This window comes from Melopsittacus undulatus, chromosome 8, assembly GCF_012275295.1.
Source record: "Melopsittacus undulatus isolate bMelUnd1 chromosome 8, bMelUnd1.mat.Z, whole genome shotgun sequence".
NCBI lineage: Eukaryota > Metazoa > Chordata > Aves > Psittaciformes > Psittaculidae > Melopsittacus > Melopsittacus undulatus.
The window spans coordinates 7969724-7990650 of NC_047534.1; the positions used below are offsets into that span (position 1 = coordinate 7969724).

At 38.9% G+C, this 20927-nt stretch overlaps 1 protein-coding gene and 1 long non-coding RNA gene across 2 annotated transcripts in view; one reads left to right on the forward strand and one right to left on the reverse strand.

Moving 5' to 3' along the window:
• The window catches only part of CYTH3 (cytohesin 3), a 50872-nt gene extending 43611 nt beyond the window's left edge, over positions 1-7261 (reverse strand). The window contains exon 1 of the mRNA XM_005143358.4: positions 6996-7261. Coding sequence (XP_005143415.1) covers positions 6996-7026 — 31 coding nt within the window. The 5' untranslated portion in view covers positions 7027-7261. The remainder of the gene's footprint in view (positions 1-6995) is intronic.
• Positions 7240-20875, forward strand: LOC115945550 (uncharacterized). The gene is made up of 3 exons (XR_004079856.2): positions 7240-8127; positions 19567-19674; positions 19975-20875. It is a non-coding gene; the product is annotated as an uncharacterized lncRNA (long non-coding RNA).
• The last annotated feature ends 52 nt before the right edge of the window (positions 20876-20927 follow it).

Genomic DNA, 20927 nt, shown 5'->3' on the forward strand with positions numbered 1-20927 from the left:
ATTAGCACTTTACTTTAAAAAGGAAGGAACAATTCATATAGATTCACTCAGTTGTCACAAAACACAACCCTCATACTGGCTAGTCCAATAAAAAAGCCTACAGAAAATGTCACATATTTAGTCTGTATGTGTGTTCAAACAGGAAAATGAATATTGCATAGGAGAATGTAACTTATTTCATAAGTTTGAGATTGCAAAAGTATTCCATTTACTGCCACTTTTATTATAACTTTTCTAGAGACTATTTTTTGAGAAAGAATAAACTAGAACATTTCTCTCTTTACTTGTCAATAGCCACTTGAGATGTCAGCATCCACTGACATAAAAAAAAAACTCAACAAAAAACAGGAAGTGGGTGGAAACAACATTAAGAGCTCTGGTTTAAACTCATTAAACTTAAGATGACAATTACACAACCTCAAGATGTCAAACAAGCCAACATGTCAGCTGGGACAGATGGTACTGGATCCACAGCACACAGTATATACTGCAAGTCATCAGTTTAAATATGATAGTTCCATTTTTATTTGCAAATTTGATTATCCAGAAACAAGATAGAGGGAAAAAGAGAGCATAAAAACATGCAGAGGGTGCTGTAAATCTAAAAAAAAAAGTTGGAAGCAGAAAGATTATCTTCCAAATGAAAAATAATTAACAAGATAGGAAAGGAACAAGGAGAGAAGAGTCAAACAAGCCAAAAAAAGAGCAAGATTTAAAAAAGAAAAGTATAGTAAACAGTACTAGAGGCAGCTGGCAGGACAAAGAAGAGGATGTACTGAGTACAAGGGGTCAAGACAAGTTGTCTCTAAATTGGAGAGACATCAATTTGATAGGTGGACCACTCGGTGGATAAAGAACAGGCTGAATGGCCGCACGCAAAGAGTTGTGATCAATGGCTCAATGTGCGGCTGGAGACCAGTAACGAGTGGTGTCCCTCAGGGATCGATGTTGGGACCGGTCTTGTTTAACATCTTTGTCACTGACATGGACAATGCCATTGAGTGCACCCTCAGCAAGTCTGCCGATGACACCAAGCTGTGTGGTTCGGTTGATACAACAGAGGGAAGGAATGCCATTCAGAGGGACCCTGACACGCTTGTAAGGTGGGCTGATGCCAACCTTATGAAATTTAACCATGCCAAGTATAAGGTCCTACACCTGGGTCAGAGCAATCCCAGGCACAGCCACAGGTTGGACAAAAAGGAAATTCAGTGCAGCCCTGCGGAGAAGGACTTGGGGGTGTTGGTCAATGAGAAAATGAACATGAGCCAGCTTCAGTGTGTGCTTGCAGCCCAGAAAACCAACCCTATTCTGGGCTGCATCAAAAGCAGCGTGACCAACAGGTCCAAGGAGGTGATCCTGCCCCTCTACTCTGCTCTCATGAGACCTCACTTGGAGTATTGTGTGCAATTCTGGTGTCCTCAACATAAAAAGGACATGGAACTGTTAGAACAAGTCCAGAGGAGGCCACGAGGATGATCAGGGGACTGGAGCACCTCCTGTATGAAGACAGGCTGAGAAAGTTGGGGCTGTTCAGCCTGGAGAAGAGAAGGCTGCATGGAGACCTCATAGCAGCCTTCCAGTATCTGAAGGGGGCCTACAGGGATGCTGATCCCTACAGGGATAATGAATCCCTATTCATTAGGGACTGTAGTGACAGGACAAGGGGTAATGGGTTGAAACTTAAACAGCAGAGGTTTAGATTGGATATAAGGAAAAAATTCTTTACTGTTAGGGTGGTGAGGTACTGGAATGGGTTGCCCAGGGAGGCTGTGAATGCTCCATCCCTGGCAGTGTCCAAGACCAGGTTGGATGAAGCCTTGGGTGATATGGTTTAGTGTGAGGTGTCCCTGTCCATGGCAGGGGGGTTGGAACTGGATGATCTTAAGGTCCTTTCCAACCCTAACTATTCTATGATTCTATGATTCTAAGGACCCAAGATGAACCTGGAAGAGATACTCTTCAGACAGTGACTACAAGCAGCTCTTTCAATGACTTTTAACATGAAAAGGAAACAAAGTAGTAGTGGTAGTTCCAAAAGTAAATGGGGCCAAAGACAGGGTGTGAAAAGAAACAGTCTAAAACATGTTTGCACTGGAAGGGAAAAGAAGGGATAAAAGAAGCAAGTAAGATGCACCTACAGTATAAGCAAAACAGTTTAAACCTTTTAAAAAGTTTCAGTTGTACTAGGAAGAGAGACTTAAAGGACAAATAAAAAAAGGCAAGCAAAAGAAACCAAAGGAAAGCCACAATGTGTTTCAATTGTCTTCCCTTGAAAAAGTGTTCAAAATCCTATAAAGAAAGAAGGGGAGGCAAAAAATATGAGACTGATAAATTCGATGTGAACTGTAGACTACCCTGAAAACAGCGTGTTGCTTCATTATCTGCAGCTGCTCAACTGATAAAAGCTCTTATAACCTCAGTGATATTAAAAGATTGCAATATCCACTTGGTAACAGTAGAACATGGGGAGCCTATTTTCACATGGCTATTACTATTATTCCTAGATATTATTCTGCAAAGTGCACTCTCTTCCTGTGAGTAAATCCTACAGCTTGCTTTCTATAACAGAGATGTTATGTTATAGCAGCAATGCTCCCATAAACCCGTGGCATACTTGTATTGCTGAGCCCAAGACACCAAATAACATTATGTAAGAAAACATCAAGTTTGGCAACTGATAGCCTCTGGAAATTTTATCAGCAAAAATTTCATGTTTTCTTCCATGTTGAGCTAAAAATATTGAACATTAGGCAAAAGAAAACTTAATGTGTTAGTGCCATTAACAAGCCCATTTTCTGATTCCACAAGAACAACTAATATTCACAACATAATTATTAATATTTCATTGTGGCATTTTTTTTTATTAACATGATAACAGATTAAATCGCTTGGGAACTAAAGGCTAAGATACTACAGAGCTGACAGGTAATCTATACAAATACAAGATTAGTTTAACATGAAGAAGTATTTATTTAGCAGTAAGAGGCAGCATGAAGTTCTACTGTCTGATAAAAGTTATATTTATGTCATTTAGTTTTTTTTCTGCTCTTTTTCCTTCCCTAGAATCAATCTATGTGGCTAGTCTAACACTCAGGTACATTTTTATATTCTTGGCATCTCCCTAGAGCGCTATTTAGAACTACAAGCCCTCCACTGAATACCTCTTGGCACAACTTTTTAAAACTACCAGTACAAGTTATCAACTTTGATGAGTAGGGAGTGAAACATATTTAACGTTCTTCTGTGTTAAAATACATTTCTTACTGGTTTCTTTTATTATAAACAAACTATGCAGATTTAGTCTTAAATGAAGAGCAAATGTCTGTAACTATGAGGAAGCCACATGCACTCTTCTATCTTTAACATCTACTTTTAAAAGATAACTGCAATGTGAAAAGAACAGAAAAGATCAGCCTGCTCATATCTAGAAGTGAGATATTTTATTTTAAATCAATTTTAAAACTTTCTTTCCTAGGAAAAATCTGGATGTGTGTGTTACATTTAACAGCTTTACGTATAAATGGATAAATGTTTTGTCCTGCAAAGGAACAGAAGTCATTTTGCTAAATTTGGTTTGGCAGCAAATCCATTCTTCTGAGTCCTCTGCAAGACGATCTGGTCTCTCGGCCTAGTTCCTCATGAACGTCTGTCTACATAACAGAATCAGCGCTCTACCTGGCACCATCCCTGGCAAGTACAGCCAACTACTAACAGAGCTTGGCAATTGAACTGCTCTCTTCCCCCAGAAAAAGCTTCAAAATTCAGAAATAAAGCACAGAGTTTGGGGCACAGCAGGGAAACCTCAATACCACAATTAGTGCTGTAATTTGGCCTATTTGTCAAGTAGAAGCAGGATTTTAACTTTTTGGCATGTCTGTTTAGAACCCTTCATAGAGACAGCTTAAAACAAACATATATACAAAGCTGGTAAGCACTCAATCTTACAGTCTTTTCCAAGAGGAATGGCACAGAGTTGAATTTGGGAGACTACAAAGCTACCACATAACTAGACTCAAATTCAGAAAAACAAAGAGAAGTACTGTTCTGTGCTTCCAGCACTGTTTTTTGATGCTATACAGAAGATCACTTATTGTTTAGCAGCATGCAGCCAAAGCACCTGCTGCCAACAGCACTATTCAATATGAGGATCATAGTGCAGTGGTACCACCACCACGTAACAGTAAGCATGTCACAAAAGCCCCAGTCAAATCACAAAAGATGTGGGTTTAAACCAAGTGAGGAGAGGGAGGAAAAATTTCCTGGCTTAAGCAAACCACAGAGATATTTTAATCAGAACACAAAAGAAGGTTGAGACAGACACCAAATGACTCGGATCATATCACATCAATAATCCATGCACAGAGCCTCTGCTGAAATCAATGGGAGGCTTGTACATAAGTGGATTGTATAATATAAACGCATGCCCCTATTTAGGGCTTCACATACAAAAGAGAAAGAGATTCTAAGAACAATTCTCTTAATTAACATTTCCTTTCCATCAAGTGCTTCTAAAATAATAAATCCTTTACACAGCTCTGTTTTCATTCACAGGTTTTATCACTGTGGTAAAACAACTGACCCCATTTGACAAATACAGGAACTGAAGCATAGGACACGAATTAAACTGAAGAGCAGGGGCAGCATGCAGAACTGAGGTGGGAATAGCAGTTTACCTTCTGAATCACAGTTTAATGTCCTAGATATTTAGATGCTTATCTAGTTCAAGTCTCTAATTAGGGTGATTTTCTGTGAAGTCCTCAAATAATTTAGCATACTTCCTAAAGTACTTGTGCACAGAGATATGCTTATCTCCAAGGTTCCCACTCAGTAACATCTGATTTGAGTATTGCAAATGTCCTACAGAGGTTCAAAACACCGTACTGCCTTAGTCAGACTCCTAGCCCATGAGCCTCACTACTCAGCAGCAATAAAGGATTCTAAAATTGACTGTCAAATCCACACTTTCCACATGTTCTCTATTGTTAGAAAATAAATCAATAAAAAACAAAACAGCAAACTTTCAGTTCAAAATACCAATTCATTAGCTGGAAATGACCTAATTAATGATTATGTTCCAAATTGGCAGTGGTCCTTAAGAAAACACCAGACTGAGTCCCTACTCAAGAAAAAAATACAATACTCAACAACACTACAACGTAAAACACCAAATACACTGACTGCAAAAAAATTTCCAGTCTTATTAGTCCATAGTTGTCTTACAATGAAGTAGGGAGAAACATAAACTGTACTGTAATTTGACTCCGTAGAAGCAACATGCGTATTAATGAGATATGAAATTATAAATAATACTTTCACTTTTATGCTAGGTAAAAATCCAGCTTGTATAGAACCAGCCTTTAGCTAAATATAAACAGTCTCCTCCCGAGGTCCTGAGTATTCTCCCTCCCATGAAAACCCAACTTTGAAATGCTTAACACCTTATCAAAGATTGATTCAGCAATACGTCCACTTTCTAGTTTACATCTTGCATGTGATTAAGTCCTATATTACACAGGCTTAGTGCAACAAGCGTGTTCATCTCCCTTAACTACAGATGCAAGTCCATAATACTATGAAAATAACATATTTTGAGTTGAATGAGCTTTCTGCTCTTTACAATTACAGTGTTTAACTGTTTTGAATAATAACTTTTCAGGACTGTCCTGTTTTGCTTTTTCAGATTTGTTTTAAGAGTTAAGTCTATCACTGACAAAATGAGCAGAAATGCTGGTGAGAAATGGCCACTTTTCCAGACAACTGCTTGAAGAATGATTTTTTTGATTCATCATAGCTTTTTTTTTTCCCAAGTTGTCAAAACAAACACCACACCCACTTTATTTCCGAGTTCTGGGTAATTATATTTAGAATTAGCAAGCACCGTGCAACTATTAATCATACAAGGCTTAGCCCTTACTTTACCTATTCAGAAATCAGCCAGTGCATTCAAACGCAGTCTGTTTAGCATTTAAGATATGGGCTCATCACTTCACTCCGTACCACCGCCACAGTCACAGAGAATATAGGGCAGTCTACTCAAGTCAATCCCTCCGCCCGAAGGCAGGATCAGCTGCTCCTCAGCCACCGCAGCTACCATTATCGCTGATGATACACAAGAACTGGTTATTTCGGGCAGCAGCTTTACACACGTACTCACAAAACACATTATAAATTAAAGGAGGGAATGGTGTTGCACGTCTGCAGCGCCTTAATTGGGACGGTGCTCAAGCCGGTCTCCGAGAGATAAAAATGAAGGATAGAAACTCCCCCAAGATGCGAGTCGGATTTTCTAAAAGTAGTATCTGGCAACATGAACGCCTCTGCAAACAGTTCACCTTGTTTAAACTGGATGAACCACCCCGTGATTATCACCGAGCCTCCATTAAGATGACACGCACAAACAGAGCTCCAGCAGAGCTCAACTACTCTGTTTGCTGCTCGCACACTGCAAGACACACACTTTTTTTCTCTTCTTTTCTCCCGTTCCCCTCTCCCACCAGAAGAGCAACTGCCCGCACGAGCGCGGAAATGCCGCGGGGCTGTCACCGCGGCGGGGGCACCGGGAACCCCTGCCCGGCCCCGTCACCCCCTTTGTGCCCGAACCCCACCGAGCCAGAGCAAACTCTCCTCCCCCTCTCATCTCCGCCTGACCCTTCTCGGCAGCGGGGGCGCCCGCCGCGGGGCACAGAGCCCCCATTGTGCCCGCCGGCGACAGGGCCAGCCCCGCCACGACGCTCCCCCGCTCTTGGGAGCTGCTCCGTGCTTGCTGTTACAGTCCCTCAGAGCCGGGCAGGACGGGGACACAACAACGGAGGGCAGCTCCGCGCAGAGGGAAGGGCGCGGCGAGTGTCAAGGAGGAGCCGCAACGAGTGTCACGGCCTCGGGCAGGCGAGCAGCAACCCCTCTCCCCAGGAGCAGGGCGCCTCGGTCGCCCTCCCCGCGCCCGCATTGGCCAGGTGAGAGGCAGCGTCTCCCGGCACAACTCCTCCACTCACCGCAGCCACCTCCGCCGCCCTCTTCGTCCATGTTGGGACCACAAGCAGCGCGCTCCGCAACGGCCGCGGCTGAGAGAGGCCCGGAGCTCGCGCCACTCGCTCAGGGCCCGCGCCTCAGCACTCGGCGCCTCGCAGACGGTTCTCCTTCTCCTCCGCCGCGCGGCTCTGCCCCTTCCCTCTCCGCCCAGTCCTGCCTCAGCCCCAGCGGCACCCGCCGCCTCGGCCCAGCCGCCCGCCCCTCTCATGTGACCCGCGGAGGAGCAAGGGGGGGAAAGGCAGGCCCGGCCGGCCTGCACAGCCGCCCCCGCCGCTACAGGGTCGCTGGCCACCGCCGCGCTGCCTCCTCCCCTCAGGGGGCGGCAGCTCCCCGGCCGTGCCCTGCGGCGGAGCGGGACTCGGGGGCGGGAGTTGCCTCCCTTTCGTCTTCCTGCCTCTTGTTTTCGTTTCTCTTTCACGGCAGGTTTCGCATGGTGCGGCCTGGCAGCGTTGAGGCGCCTGAGCTGACTTCCCCGGGGGTTGTCAGGGCGGCCAGGGGGCGAGGGCAGCGGGAGGAGCCTGGCCTGCGGGGCAGCGGCTGGCTAGCAGCCTGAGGGCGATAGCGGGAGGGGCTGAGGGGAGTCGTCGAGTCAGTTGGGTTTCGTGTCGGTTGGGGTTGTCTCTTGGGGTCTGCTTTAGCCAGAAAATGTCTGCAGAGGTGCTGAGTCTTTTAGAGGGATCTAAAGGGGGCAAAGAGCAGAGGATGATAGGAAGGTGAGGGTCGAGCTGGCTTGAAGCCGTGTCGTGAATTGGGACAAGGTGGGTCGAGTCACTGATCTGAGGAGCATGATTTTTCTGCATGTTTTCTTACAACTGTTGCTTTCTCCTTGTTCTTGGTCTCAGTCTCGTGCTGGAGGGGTGATGGGCATGCATTCACTACAACAGGGGTAATGAAGAGCCTTGTGTAGAGACTATTTCTCCATGTGTGGCACAGGGGTTTGCATTGGTTTGTGTTATCTGTGTTGGTAACAGAAAAGATTTGCCTGCTTACTGCCCTAGGAGTCAAAGGATCTATGAGAGTTCTTAAGTTCTCAGTAAAGATCGTCAGTGAGATATGGGAGTCCGGATATCAGCAGCCTCCAAAGTCTGTGTAAAGGTAAGCAGAAGTGTGCTGGCACAGGCCACTCTTCCTTCCTTCCTTCCTTCCTTCCTTCTTTCTTAGGCAGCACCCGTCTTTATTTTTTTTAAACCTTTGGTGTCAAAATCTTATTCAGAAAGGAAGCTGTGAGGGGAAAGGGTCAGCCAACAGGAAAATATCAGGTTTTTCATTTTCCTCTTGTAGGCTGGCATGGGACAGAGCACGGTCTAGGAAGCTGTGTTGGAAGTGCTCACCTCTTGACACTGCTGCTAATAGGTGGTTATTACAGCCCATTTTGCTGAGAGCTGAGGTTGGGCTCTGGCTGCTGCTCTGGTGATAAAGCATTTTACCTCATCTAGAAACCATAAATATCACAAACCTTCAAAATACTCCTCTGTATTTTTTGTGTTAAATATCGTTATAAGTTTAGTAAGTGTATAAAAAGGATACAATTACATAAAACAACTATTACGAAGGTAAGGGATTTATTTTGAAATGTGTGTCTATAAAGTGTCATTATGGGATGTTTTTAAAATAAGTCTGAATGTAGATGAACTGACAGTGGACTCTGAATATTTTTGCAGACTGAGAAAACTTAATTTACACTAAAGGGGAATCTGGTTCATGAGAAAAATTCTGATTTCATAATTGATAATGGATTGTTTTCATTTCATCTGTTTTTTTTCCACCTTTATATAAAATATATTCCTTTGTTGTTTTTGTTAGTATATTTTTTCCTTCCTTCCTATATTTCAGTATAACTTAATATACTTTTGTTAGACAGAAAATTCTAGTACAAAGTGAAAGATAGCCCGATCACTGAGTTTAGTAGAAGAGAAGGGTGAGCTGCTGGTAGCAGTCCACCTCCCACTAATTCAGTTTAAAATTTCTGTTGACTTTGTGGAAGCAATACGTGGTTATAAAATTCCCCAAATTAATAGCAAAGATTTTATATAAACTTAATGGTAAAATCAGACAATTCCAAACTTGTGAGATAAGCAAAATGTTCTTTATCATAACTGCACTACTAACTTGACCAAACAGTTAAATTATCAGTATTTTGCATTACTGAAAATGTAGCTGACTCTGTAACTTTGAAATATATGTCATTAAATACCCTCTCAAGGAAAGTCTGTGCTTTACAGTTGCATTTTAGTAGGAGGATTTATTAATGACATAGTACAAAAGAGTATTGACATTACAGTGTCTTCTCAAGGCTGTATGTCTCTGAAATGATGGCAGATGTTCCTTAAAGCTTGAAATTTTCATACATATTTTGTATATTATGAAGAGACTTACTTTTGCATGGGCCTGATCTGCAAGTGTTCTAGTCATAAAACTGTTAGTTCTGAGTACAAGGTGCTTACCGGTCAAAGCTGCTTAATCTTCAAGTGAGGTGTGCAATAGAAACTTTGAAGATCAAACCTTTTACCTTGTTGTCACATTTTCCTGTGTATAAAACAGGTCTCATGTCTGGCTATAAACCTAACTAGGTCAGGAATAGATTTTTTGAAAGTGTACAACATCAACTAAAGAATTACAGTCATATTTCTACATTGTAGCTGTAGTAGTTCTACCATAGCAGAACTACTCTATAGTTTTGGATAATTCACAAGTAACAGTGACATTATCATTAAATACTGGGTAGTTCCTTACCAACAAAGGTGACAGGCAGCAAGACAGGTTACAGTCTCAGCAAACTTCAGGATACACTCCAATAAACTGTTTCCTACTCATGTGAATAATTCTCGGACATCTACTCTGTTTTCTGAAACTTTGGTCATTCTTCTGTTTTGAAATACATATGAATTTTATTTTTCTCTATATATGAATAAGGGTTTCAATCAGCAGTTTCCTAAAGATTGCTTGATCTTGTTTTTCTTTCTTGCAGTCCATTCTGTAGTCATAGATCTATTTTTACCACAAGTGTGCTTTGCCAGTTTTTTATCCACAAATCTAACCTTCTGTTTTGGAAGAACTTCATAGTCTGTCATTTGTGCAAATAATAGTCTAATAGTTGGTCTATTTAAATTATTTCTAGGAGAAAATTGGGCTTTCTCCAAAACCTGCTGTTGGCAAGGTTGATCCTTTAATGATAAATGTGGTTATTTGCTGATTTTTCAGGTAATACACTTTGGTGGTTTTTTGTTTTGGTTTTTTTTTCCCCCTTTCCCTCTCTTTGGATAGTTTAGTATGTTTTGGTTCAGCTTCCATTAAGCAGCAATTTGTCATGTCATTTTTCATTTTTGGGGTCAGGAGCGTATCTGTTACGACATTTGTCCTTACACAGAGAGTCAGTGAAGACAACTGAATCCCTTGCCTCACATTATCACATTTGTGTGATCTGAAAGGCTCATTGAATATTAAGCTATTTCTATGGATGTTTTGAACCAGATTCCAAACAATACTGGCTGAAAATGAAAATTATTCTTTACCCTTCATTTTTTTTCTTTTTTCTTTAGTAATCAAAGAATTCAAGAGTAGGAAAGGTTACCACATCCTTTCCTCAGCAAGAGTAGACTCCCTCTTTTCTGGATTGCTCTTTATTTGTTAATGGAAATTCTGGGGGGAAAAAAGATCATCTTCATTGTTCATCTTTAGTTTACTTGTAGAAATAAAAAAGCCTACTCTTACTTTCTTAAGTTTCCTCTTTCAGAAATGTAAATGTTTCAGTGATGTAAAATTCCATTGTATGATGATAGATTTCATAAATCAAAAGGGTGAGCTGTGATGGATGTTTGTTACATGACTAGCAATTGGAAAGTAGATACTAACATCGTATTCAAAGACCAGAAATACAATTCTGAATTTTTTATTAATCCAGAAGGAAGTAAACTAACTGCCATTGTGCCATCAGACCAGATGTCAGTATCCAATTCAGGGAGATGGAATAATGCACCTTACTGTCAGAAGGAAGAATCTTTGAATTCTTATTGAGGAGGTAGTCATCCTGCATGCAGGTATTCCCATTTCATGCATTCAGTCAAAACGTCACTAATTTGGAAGTCTGGTTTATTGTCTGTGGAGACAGTGTTCTCACAGGAAAATGGATATTTGGTACATGAGCTCTGAATAACTCTGAAAGATACAGCAAGGCCATGGGAGGCCCGAGGAAGCTTAAGCAAGCAAGATAAGAAGAAGCTGTAATTCACTGACTTATGAGAACTGTGGACTGTTGTCAAGCTTTTGAGGTCAAGTTCTCACACCTGTGCTTAACCAGTTATATGCTAGTCACTAAGGGTCTTCAAGACAAGTATCCAATCATGATATGCCAAATTGCTGTAGGTGTGTGTAAGCAATAGTATATAAGGAGTTAATGCTTTGCAATAAATGGCTTTTTGTCTGATCATATTGATCTCTGACTGAGTCCATTCCGCGGCAATTGTCACTTCTGTTAAATTTGGCAAGAAGTTACACTTAAGGAGAGCAGTTAATCTCAAAGACATGAACATCTGTACAGTCTTAAGAATACATTGTTAAAGAATATAGATCTATCTTAAAGAATAGGTATCTATCTCAAGGAATATAGATACATCTTAAAGAATACAGATGCAGTGCAATGTTTTGTAAGTTAGAATTTTGTGGTTTTATTATTATGATTTTACTACTTGCTCACTTAGCTGCTCATGTTTGTTAGAAAAATGGTGCAAGCATTAAATTTCCTAAGACAGTGTCTTCTTGATAGTCAGAATCACTGTCATTGATACTAGGCCATTGTATTAAAGAATACTTCTGTTTATTTTTTAAGAAGCAATGCCTAATATTTTCCAGACAGGAAGGTCTTAGTCTATCATTATGTCTTCTTTTTATCCCTATTTTTTAATTTTTAATTTATCAGTACTTGAAAGCCTGGTATTCTTAAGCCCCTAAGGCAAACTCTGACTTCCTCTGTCTGGCAGATGGGTTTTAGCCATGTATTGTTTATTAAAATGTTTATGCTGTCACACATACTGTATTTATCTCAGCTGGAAAAATCCTGTTTGCTGGTTGTCTTAACGGTTTCAAAAGTATTTGCACTTTTCATTTAATCCAAGAAAAAATTACATGCAGGTATTTTGTATTGCTGTCAGAAACATCAAAGCCAAAGCTTAGCAAGTCAAACACTTTTTATGAATGGTGCTTTTTTGTGTGCATAGGAAGCTCATTCCCTTAAAATAGTCAAACCCCCCAAAGTTAAAGATTCCCCTCTTCTAAGAATTTTGCATGAGTTTTTCTCCAGATGAACTTCTAAATCATGTTCTGAATTTTATTTGCAGCTTGTTTCAGATTCTAATTCTTGACTTATTTTGAGTTTGTTGGTTTTTTTAAGACTTCTAAATGAGTTTTATCTATTCCTAACATCAAGTATTCCTGGTTTTGGAAGTCTGTGCTTGTTTCCATTGTGTAACACTGACAGGGCCACTGATGAGTCATTGAGTAATGAACACCAGAATGTCCCACTGAGAAAAACCAAATGCATTAAAAATTGTGGAGGTCCACCAACTCTGTAATGCTTACGATCTGAAACATACTTTGCATTAGAACTTGTTTTACCTGTATTAATTATGCATACATAGTACTAGACACAAACAGGATGCTTTCTAGCATGAAAGCTGTGCCTAAAATAACAGAAAAGGAGGACTTGGATTCAAAGGACATAAGCTGAAAAAGATCATGAGTGGAATTTTGCATGAAGCTTGAGAGAGTTTTTCTATCCCAGGAAAATGATAGAACTTGATACGAAGTAATTCTCAAGGAAGGATGAACTGATTAAAGCCATATTCTGTTCCCACCCTGAGAAGTAGCTAGTCTGTGAATTCACCACTGTTGGCTAACTCCAGCTTGGTATGGTTCAATGTATTACCACTTACCACTTCCCAGTCACACCGAGACCTGGGTATTTGAAATTCCTCATTCATCCTATACTGGGAACTGTATCAGGGCTGCAAACCATACACAGGTCCTGCTCTAGCTGCATGCATGTAGCAGCAGTTGAAGGATTTATTGTAGTAGTAGTAATAACAGGGGAGGCCTCTACAGTTCCCTCCTCCTCCCTGCCCAGAGAAGAATTCTTAAACAGTTCCACAGCATAAGAGGGCTGGCATCCCATGGTATATGTGGCAGCCAAGTGACAAGCTGGACTTGCTTGTGACATACAGTGTTAGAAGTGTTAGACCAGGTGCTCTTGTTGATTCACCAGTGAGCATCTGAAATGCAATTGCATATCTCCACATGAGCTGGCTCAGATCTTGCTGCTGGCTAGTCAGCAGTGCACAAATCTGGGTTTAATAAATATGGAACCATAAATTTAGACAGGAGCAGGAACTGGCGACTAATGATTGTGACTTTCACTGCCCTCTCATCTGTTCATGCAACCATTTGTGAAGCCATGCTGTAAATCACATTACTCAGTCCAGATTTTAAAAGTTCTGCCTAAACTAGTAATTTTTAACCAGAATGATTCCTTTGATTAAGTTCAAGCTCTGGTACCATGAACAGTTGCATTGGCACAATTACAGTGTTGGTATACTGGAACACACAGATGGTGTGGAAAGGAGGGCAGGCTGCTGAATAGTTATCTTGCCAGTGGGGACAATGTCCCTGCATAAATCTAACCTTATTCTGAACCACTGACTCACCATCAATTTCAATTTCTGACCACTGATGCTCAGCCCTTCTCAATCTATGCCTATAGTCAAACTTACATGCTTGTTAACGTCTCATCTGCAATGCTAGAACATCTAATGGTAATAAATTGATCAAGATCAAATATGAGCATGTAGTTGCATTCCTGTCAAGATTAGCCAGCTATGAGTTACAGTGTTTAGACAAAGCTTTATACCTGCAACATGAAGACAAATCTTACCAACTCTAATGTGAAATCATCAGGAATAAACCTATATCCACTCTTTGTTTTGTGAGAGTTTTGGGTTTTAAGTAACTTTATACTGGTGGGTTGAGTTTGTACAAATAATTTTGTGCCATGTTACCATCCAAGATCTAAATTTATTCTACCATGAAATACAGCAGTGATATACTGGTGAGAGTATGCCTTCAGCTTCTCTTGTAGGTTACTTTTTAATACATAGGTCCTGTTGAGTTCAGATGAAAAGGGGAGGCGATTCTTTGTTAAAAGACGATGTGTCACATTTTAAATTCTTACTGTCTCTAACCAAGAAAGGATCCTATTTATTTCAACTGCTGCAGTTAGAAAGAAACATGAGGCAGAAAAACATCACTTAAATCCTTCCCCTTTTATGGCTACACATACTATTTTACTCCTTTCATATCCTCATGGATGTAAGTATAATCCCCTACATTTCTCTACCAAAACAAAAAGCTTTTGGTATTTTCTTGAGATAATTGAAGTGTACTTTCAATTTAAAAAGCAGATATTCACCTTAATTGTCTTTCTCCTGCTGTGTTTCCCCTTATAGTCTTAAAGAAAGAAAAACTGTCTCTAAGCATGAGAATATGTTAAGCCAGAGAGAGGCAAAGTTAAAACTTGGCAAGCACTAAAACAAAGAAATTTTCCAAGGAAATGGAGGAGACAGGTCAAATTAATTCCTTATGTAACTCCATTTACCTCAGTGCAGTTACATGAAGGATGAACTTGGTTCTGTGGTCAGAAAAGGATTTCTGTGATCTTAATCAGCAAGTATAAAATAATTCTTAAGGAACAAAATTGTAATTTAAGTATGGTAGAGCTGCCCTTGCTATTTTTAGACCATTAATATAGTTGTAAAAGAACAATAGGTCTACACAACAATGACAAAAACATCTTAATAAAAATATTAGTACATGATGATTTGCAGCTTACATCCTTAGTAACAGTTTTTTGTGGGAAAGAGGAATTCATGAGAGACTGCTAAAATGGGCAGTGACATCAGGGACAACTTCTTTTCCTAAGTTCCAAAAGCTTTTCTCCAGTTTGCTGAATCAACTTCAACTTTTTTCCTCTGATCTCATTCTCCTCCCTGACCACTCCTAATTCAGTGCTCCTTTTTCTTAATTCTCTTTGTATTCTGTTGCATATGCAGGGATCTCTCTAGCTTCTTCTCCCTGCTGAGTTTTCTAGGTTTTTTCTTCTCAGGCAGAAATATTCAACCTCTTGAGATAAATAAAGGGGAGATGTTTGGTTTCCACCATAATTTCTTTTTAGATTTTAAATTTCAATATGCTTAAATTTGAGATGCTTTAAAATAACGTTTTTTCACTGTGAGAACACAGGCTCCATGTGTCAATCTGTGGTACTCAAATATAGCTGTACCCAGAGATTACTTCCATTTTGATGTTGTTACAAAACATCAACCCCTGCCTTCTCACCTCACTCCCAAATTCACAAAATGCTTTTATATCAATATATTAAGATCTTTTAATACTGTAATATAAAAGCATCCATATAGTATATTATTTCAATGAAATTGAAGTCAGCAGTCTGACTTTTTTATCTTTGCCAACTTGCAACTATCAGTTCTAATACTGAGGAAAGGATCTGTGTATACATGCATATAAAAGATGTGAAAATACAAAGGTATTTATTTAAAACAGACAAAACCAGGAAGATGATAAAATAGCAGAAGGAAGTGGCCTCAGATATAAAAACTTTTGCTTTGTATAGCAGAATTTATCACTGAAAGCTGAGGTTGGCAAATTGCCATGCTTGGGATAAAGCAAGCAATGTAATGTAAAATAAAAAAAATTGACTTAGTGTACAAAATACAATGGGCGCATTTGAAAAACTAATGTCCTAGAAAGTAATTTAGTTAAACATTTTTTGTTTCCTTTCTTTTACGTGCATCTTTAAAAGCTTCATTATATTTTCAAATAGCAGAAATCTCAGTTGTACAGATGCATGCTGTCCTCTAAGGATGTCTGAATCAGGTGTGCCATTCAGCAGGCTGTAGAAAATTTCCAAATACCCATAATTAAGCAAAGATGGTGTAGATAATTTTGAAATCAAAACTATTAAAGCATGTTTTATATAAAAATGATTCACATACTGCACAATTTTAATCCACAAAGCTACACAAGTAAGTGTGGATTGCTCAGTATTTAAATAATCTTATCCATTTTCTTTGTTTGTGGGGAAAAATTGAAAGCCTTAGGAAACACAGTACATTTACATCTGAAAGACTTTTCACATAAAAGTTTTTGAAGCCTGCTGTTGACTGAGAACACTGCAAAAGCATGAGAATGTGAGAATGCTAGTTCAGTTATTGTACCAGCTGAGAATGAATGAATTCTTACATGTAAGGATGATTCTTCCTCCCTGGCCTGGTAAGACCTGCATTCTGGTATTCCTGCTAGAAGAGAAACCATTTCAGTAGAAGATGGATAATGAGCACAGCCAATTCTCACGATTAACAAAATCATGCGCTTACTCTTTATTCCTGTCTGTAAAACTTCCAGAACTCAGTGTGTATGGAAAACTCCAAACCTGAAAAACAAGATGGCTGATAACTACAATTAAACAAACAGATCATTTTTTCAACATCTTCATCACATTTGCAAGATAAGTAGACTGTTATCTGAGTACTATCTATATTCTTAATAATGTCTCCTCTCACAGTGAAAACCATTTCCAACTTGTTGACAAGAATGATTGTCCCCTTCACAGATTAAATCATTATAGAATCATAGAATAGTTAGGGTTGAAAAGACCTTAAGGTTATCTAGTTCCAATCCCCCTGCCATGGGTAGGGATGCCTTCATGAAGCATTTTTAGGCATTTCTTACATTTAAATTTTTTTGTGTCCTGTCTGCTTCTACAGACTTTCTAGATTTGATCTTCATGAAGAACAGGATCCTGACAGTTCTCTTTCCAGCTGCAGCTTTTTCCTGAAACTCTCTGGACTTTCTGCATAATTTGTACAAAGCTCTCCTTTCTATAAATGTGGTATTTAATTCTGGTTTAGTAAAGCTGAGATATACAGATGTAAGTTAAGAAAGAAATTCTTCATGTTCTTCAGCTAAAATAATGCGAGCCTGTCTTGAAACTACTAGAGAGAATATTGTCTTTATTAAATTATGAAACTGCAAGTAATGACAGATAAATGCAGATAAAACAATCATCTTAGAAATCCTAACTGGTAATCAATAAAGATGTTATTCTAGAATGCTCATCTTAGGCAGTGGGAACAAGTAAAGCGGTATGTTTATCACACTGGGATTTTTATTGATTCTATTAATTCTAGAATAATAGAACAGAAAAGAAAGGAATGCTTTTACCATGCTTAATGTAGCACTTGGGGACGTGTTTCCATTCTTTGCTACCAGACTTTTTATCATCTATGGAAAGCACTTAAGCAGAAAATTATTCTAAGCAAGCAAAGATATTAATGCATGTGTGTATATGTATATATGTAAATATTTGTATGTGGTTATATCCAGGCAATCAGAAAACTACAATTTCATATTTTATGTTAATGAAATGGTCTTTTATCTCTAGATCACAGGATTAGATGTATGCAGGGAGTATTCTTAGCAAAAGACTCTCTGAATGAAGGCTGCTACAAAGCTGGTGTGGATATACTGCGTTGGTTTCAGTCAGCTTTGCACAGAGGCAAAACTGTCCTGTCACATTCAATAACTGGTTAAATAATGAGAACTCTTTTTTTTATTTCTTTACAGAGCTCATTAGCAAAAAATTTAGACACAGACTCCACCTCTGAGTTTGGAGTCTGCCTGATTAAAATAATTTCCCCTCCCTTTCTGATAACAACCCACAATTGTTTAACACTCCTGTAATACTTCTTTAATAAAGCCACTGGTAATAACAGCAAATTTACCAAAAGATTAATGTAAAATTTTCCCTGAATTACTGAATTTACTGTTACTTGGGATGTCTTCTGTTATAAGTGGAAATTGCAAGGAGACACCCTATTAGTTCCCTGGCAATGTGTACGTCAGTTACAACACCCTTTAGAAAAAAGGGGAGAAATTGACTGTGGATTCTTCTGTACAATAACAAGAAATTATTACAACATAACAATGTTTGTCAGATTAATTTGAAAGCAGAATTTGTTGTGATTTAAACTGTGAAAAGAAAATTAGTTCTGAAAATACTTCTTTATGCTCTTTTCTTCTAACAGCCTAATTTCTTGGAAGGATGTTCTAATCAATGTAATCTGGTGTGACTTCATTAACTCACCATTTCAAGTACATAGTCCAATATTTTTTCTTGATCAGTAGTAGAGAAAAATACTAAACTTCTATTTCTTTAACTGTAGCACCAATGTCAAGCATGTGAATTTAAACACAGTAATACAAAAGCCAGCATACTGCAGGTGAACAGTGTGTACTTCAGAAACAAAGTTAAAGAAACTTAATACTCCAGGACAAAACAGTTACTTTGCAGAAAAAGCTATAAACAACTTGTTAACAATGACTTTGTGCAGTTCATTTGAAAATATCTAAGAATAAAAAGCACTATTGACCAAAGCTATATAAAAATCCTCAGCAAAAGCTGTTATCAACTTAATAATTCAAATAAAATAACAAATTTATACCCTTTTACAGACTGAATTCCTGGGAGTTTTCTGTGGATTAGAAGACCATCCAGTATGCTGTAACTTTGGACATTGTGTGCTTTATTTTTATAGTTCTCAGTTAGTAAATGCTGATTCTTTGTTTCAAAATAATACACTTAAGATTTTAAGATTGTTTTTTGATGAGTACAATATTTGGAAATTGCGCAATGAATTTCAAAGTACTTCAGGAACATGGTATTGTCTCTGTATTAATTGCTGCAAAGATACACATTGACTCTACTGTCAGTAGGCCTGGACTTGTAACTTGGCCTAAATTTACGGATATTCCCATAAAACACATGAGTCCGGACTTGTAGTTTGGTTCATTTGTGCATATCCTCATGCTTACAGAGCTCTGATTAAGTCAGCAAGGCTAGACATCAGCACTGATTTTATGTGATTGGATTACTGGATTGAAGCTGTGATTTGTCCTACTGAAACCACTTCAGGTTACTTACACAGATAAATCCTACTATCAGATTTCTTTTCTTATTGATTACACTTTCCAAAATGCAAAAAAAAAAAGGAAACACCAAAACCCCACAAAAACCTTGCTTGCTTTCTCCACTTTTTCAATGGACTAGTACACTATCTAGTTCTGCATTACCAAGTTTATGTAGGACTGGAAAAACAACAACAACTCAGGGGAAAAATAGTAAAAGTGTTATTTTCCTTTTCCATGAAACAGATGTAAAATACTTGTGATTTTTTATTTCCTGTGAGTCCATTTCCAGGCCTTATTTAATGCCACTGCCTCCTGGAATCAGAGATATTTGACAGAGTTCCTATTATGAAAGAAAATTGGATCCTATTTATATTGCCTCTTGTCTCAAGCTGTATTTCACGTCTTCTTATGATTCTGACAAAATGATCTATCAAAATTAAACCAGAATATGTTTAAAGCACTTCTTGTTTTTTCTTGGTTGGTCTCTCTTTTTTACGTTAGGTTGAGAAGAGTAATCTTGGGTATGTCAGTGTCTATCACAGCTAGAATATCTGCTAGGAAGCAGAAGTGCAGTTTCCTCCGAGGCAGATCAACCGCTGAATTTAACATGTGAGTAACAAAGATTTACCAGAGATATTTTCACTGATAAAAGCATTCTTTTATAGTAACTATAGTAACAATAGCAATATACAAAATGGAATAAAACCTTTGGACAGTGCTGTTTCAATAAGAGCCTTCAGAAAAAGCACTTCCTATGTGAGGAAAGAGAAACTGCTAAATAATCTGCACAGGAACAGCAACGATGCCTTATGGATACTTTATGAAAATATTCTAGAATTAACTGTAAAATAGCAAAGAAGATTGATGAACTGTCTGTAACAAAACATCCAGTGATGAAAATCTCAACAGCCTTCTAGGTTGCTGGCATTGTCAAGAAAGCAGTTCAGCTAAACAAAAGGAAATCAGAAGATGCAGTTACAAACTGTGAACCAATGACTATGAACCAGTGAGAACATGTGAGGAAGATCTCTGAAAATGATGTTTGACTGTAACAACACAGACCAGACAGCTTTTATTTTGACCAACAGACTGTTGGGAACACAAACTGTAGGTCAAAGTGAAGGACTTGAAACATGCTCCAGTCTGTACAGATGTTCTCACTCAGAAAGCAGCTAGATGGACCAGAAGATAAACGAAGGCTGTCCAACTTTGAAAAAGGTTTGGATTTTCATTCTGTCTTGATAAGTAAATCCAGTTTTTCTGGTAGTCTGATTTTCAGCCTGATAGAAAAATTCAACATCTACAGACATGACCTAAAATGACAGATACCTGAAAATGTACAAGCAAGACCTCAGAAAGGCGCTATACAATATCATAAAAATATTTTTTGTTTTCATCTTAAATGCTTTTGTGTCAAAGGCAGGGAGCAAAGACCAGAAATTGGAAATGTTGTTAGTATTCTAACTCTGAAGCAGGTCATACATGCTTGCAGGCAGCATGCAATACTTGGAATGCAAGGCTAAGATCTGAAAGGTGATTCAGGAATCTCTTCTGTAGATTTTTTTTTTTTTATTATTATAGAAAGCAAGACAGGATTCCTGAGCTCAGGAGGGTTATTTGTGAATAACTTCCAGCTAAAGTGATTAAGGGCTCCAGCCACTAGCCAAAAAAAAAAAAAACCAAAACATCAAAAACATCCTGCTTGTCATTGCTGCTGGCTTTTTGTTCAATGAGGTGAGCATTTGTCTTGTGTTGGTTTTGGTCCTCTGCCCTTGGCGATACTTTTAACAATGAATAATACTTGAAAGAATTCCAGAATGTGTGGGCTTTTTCTTTTTCCCTTTGAACTTTGAGCTTAAAGA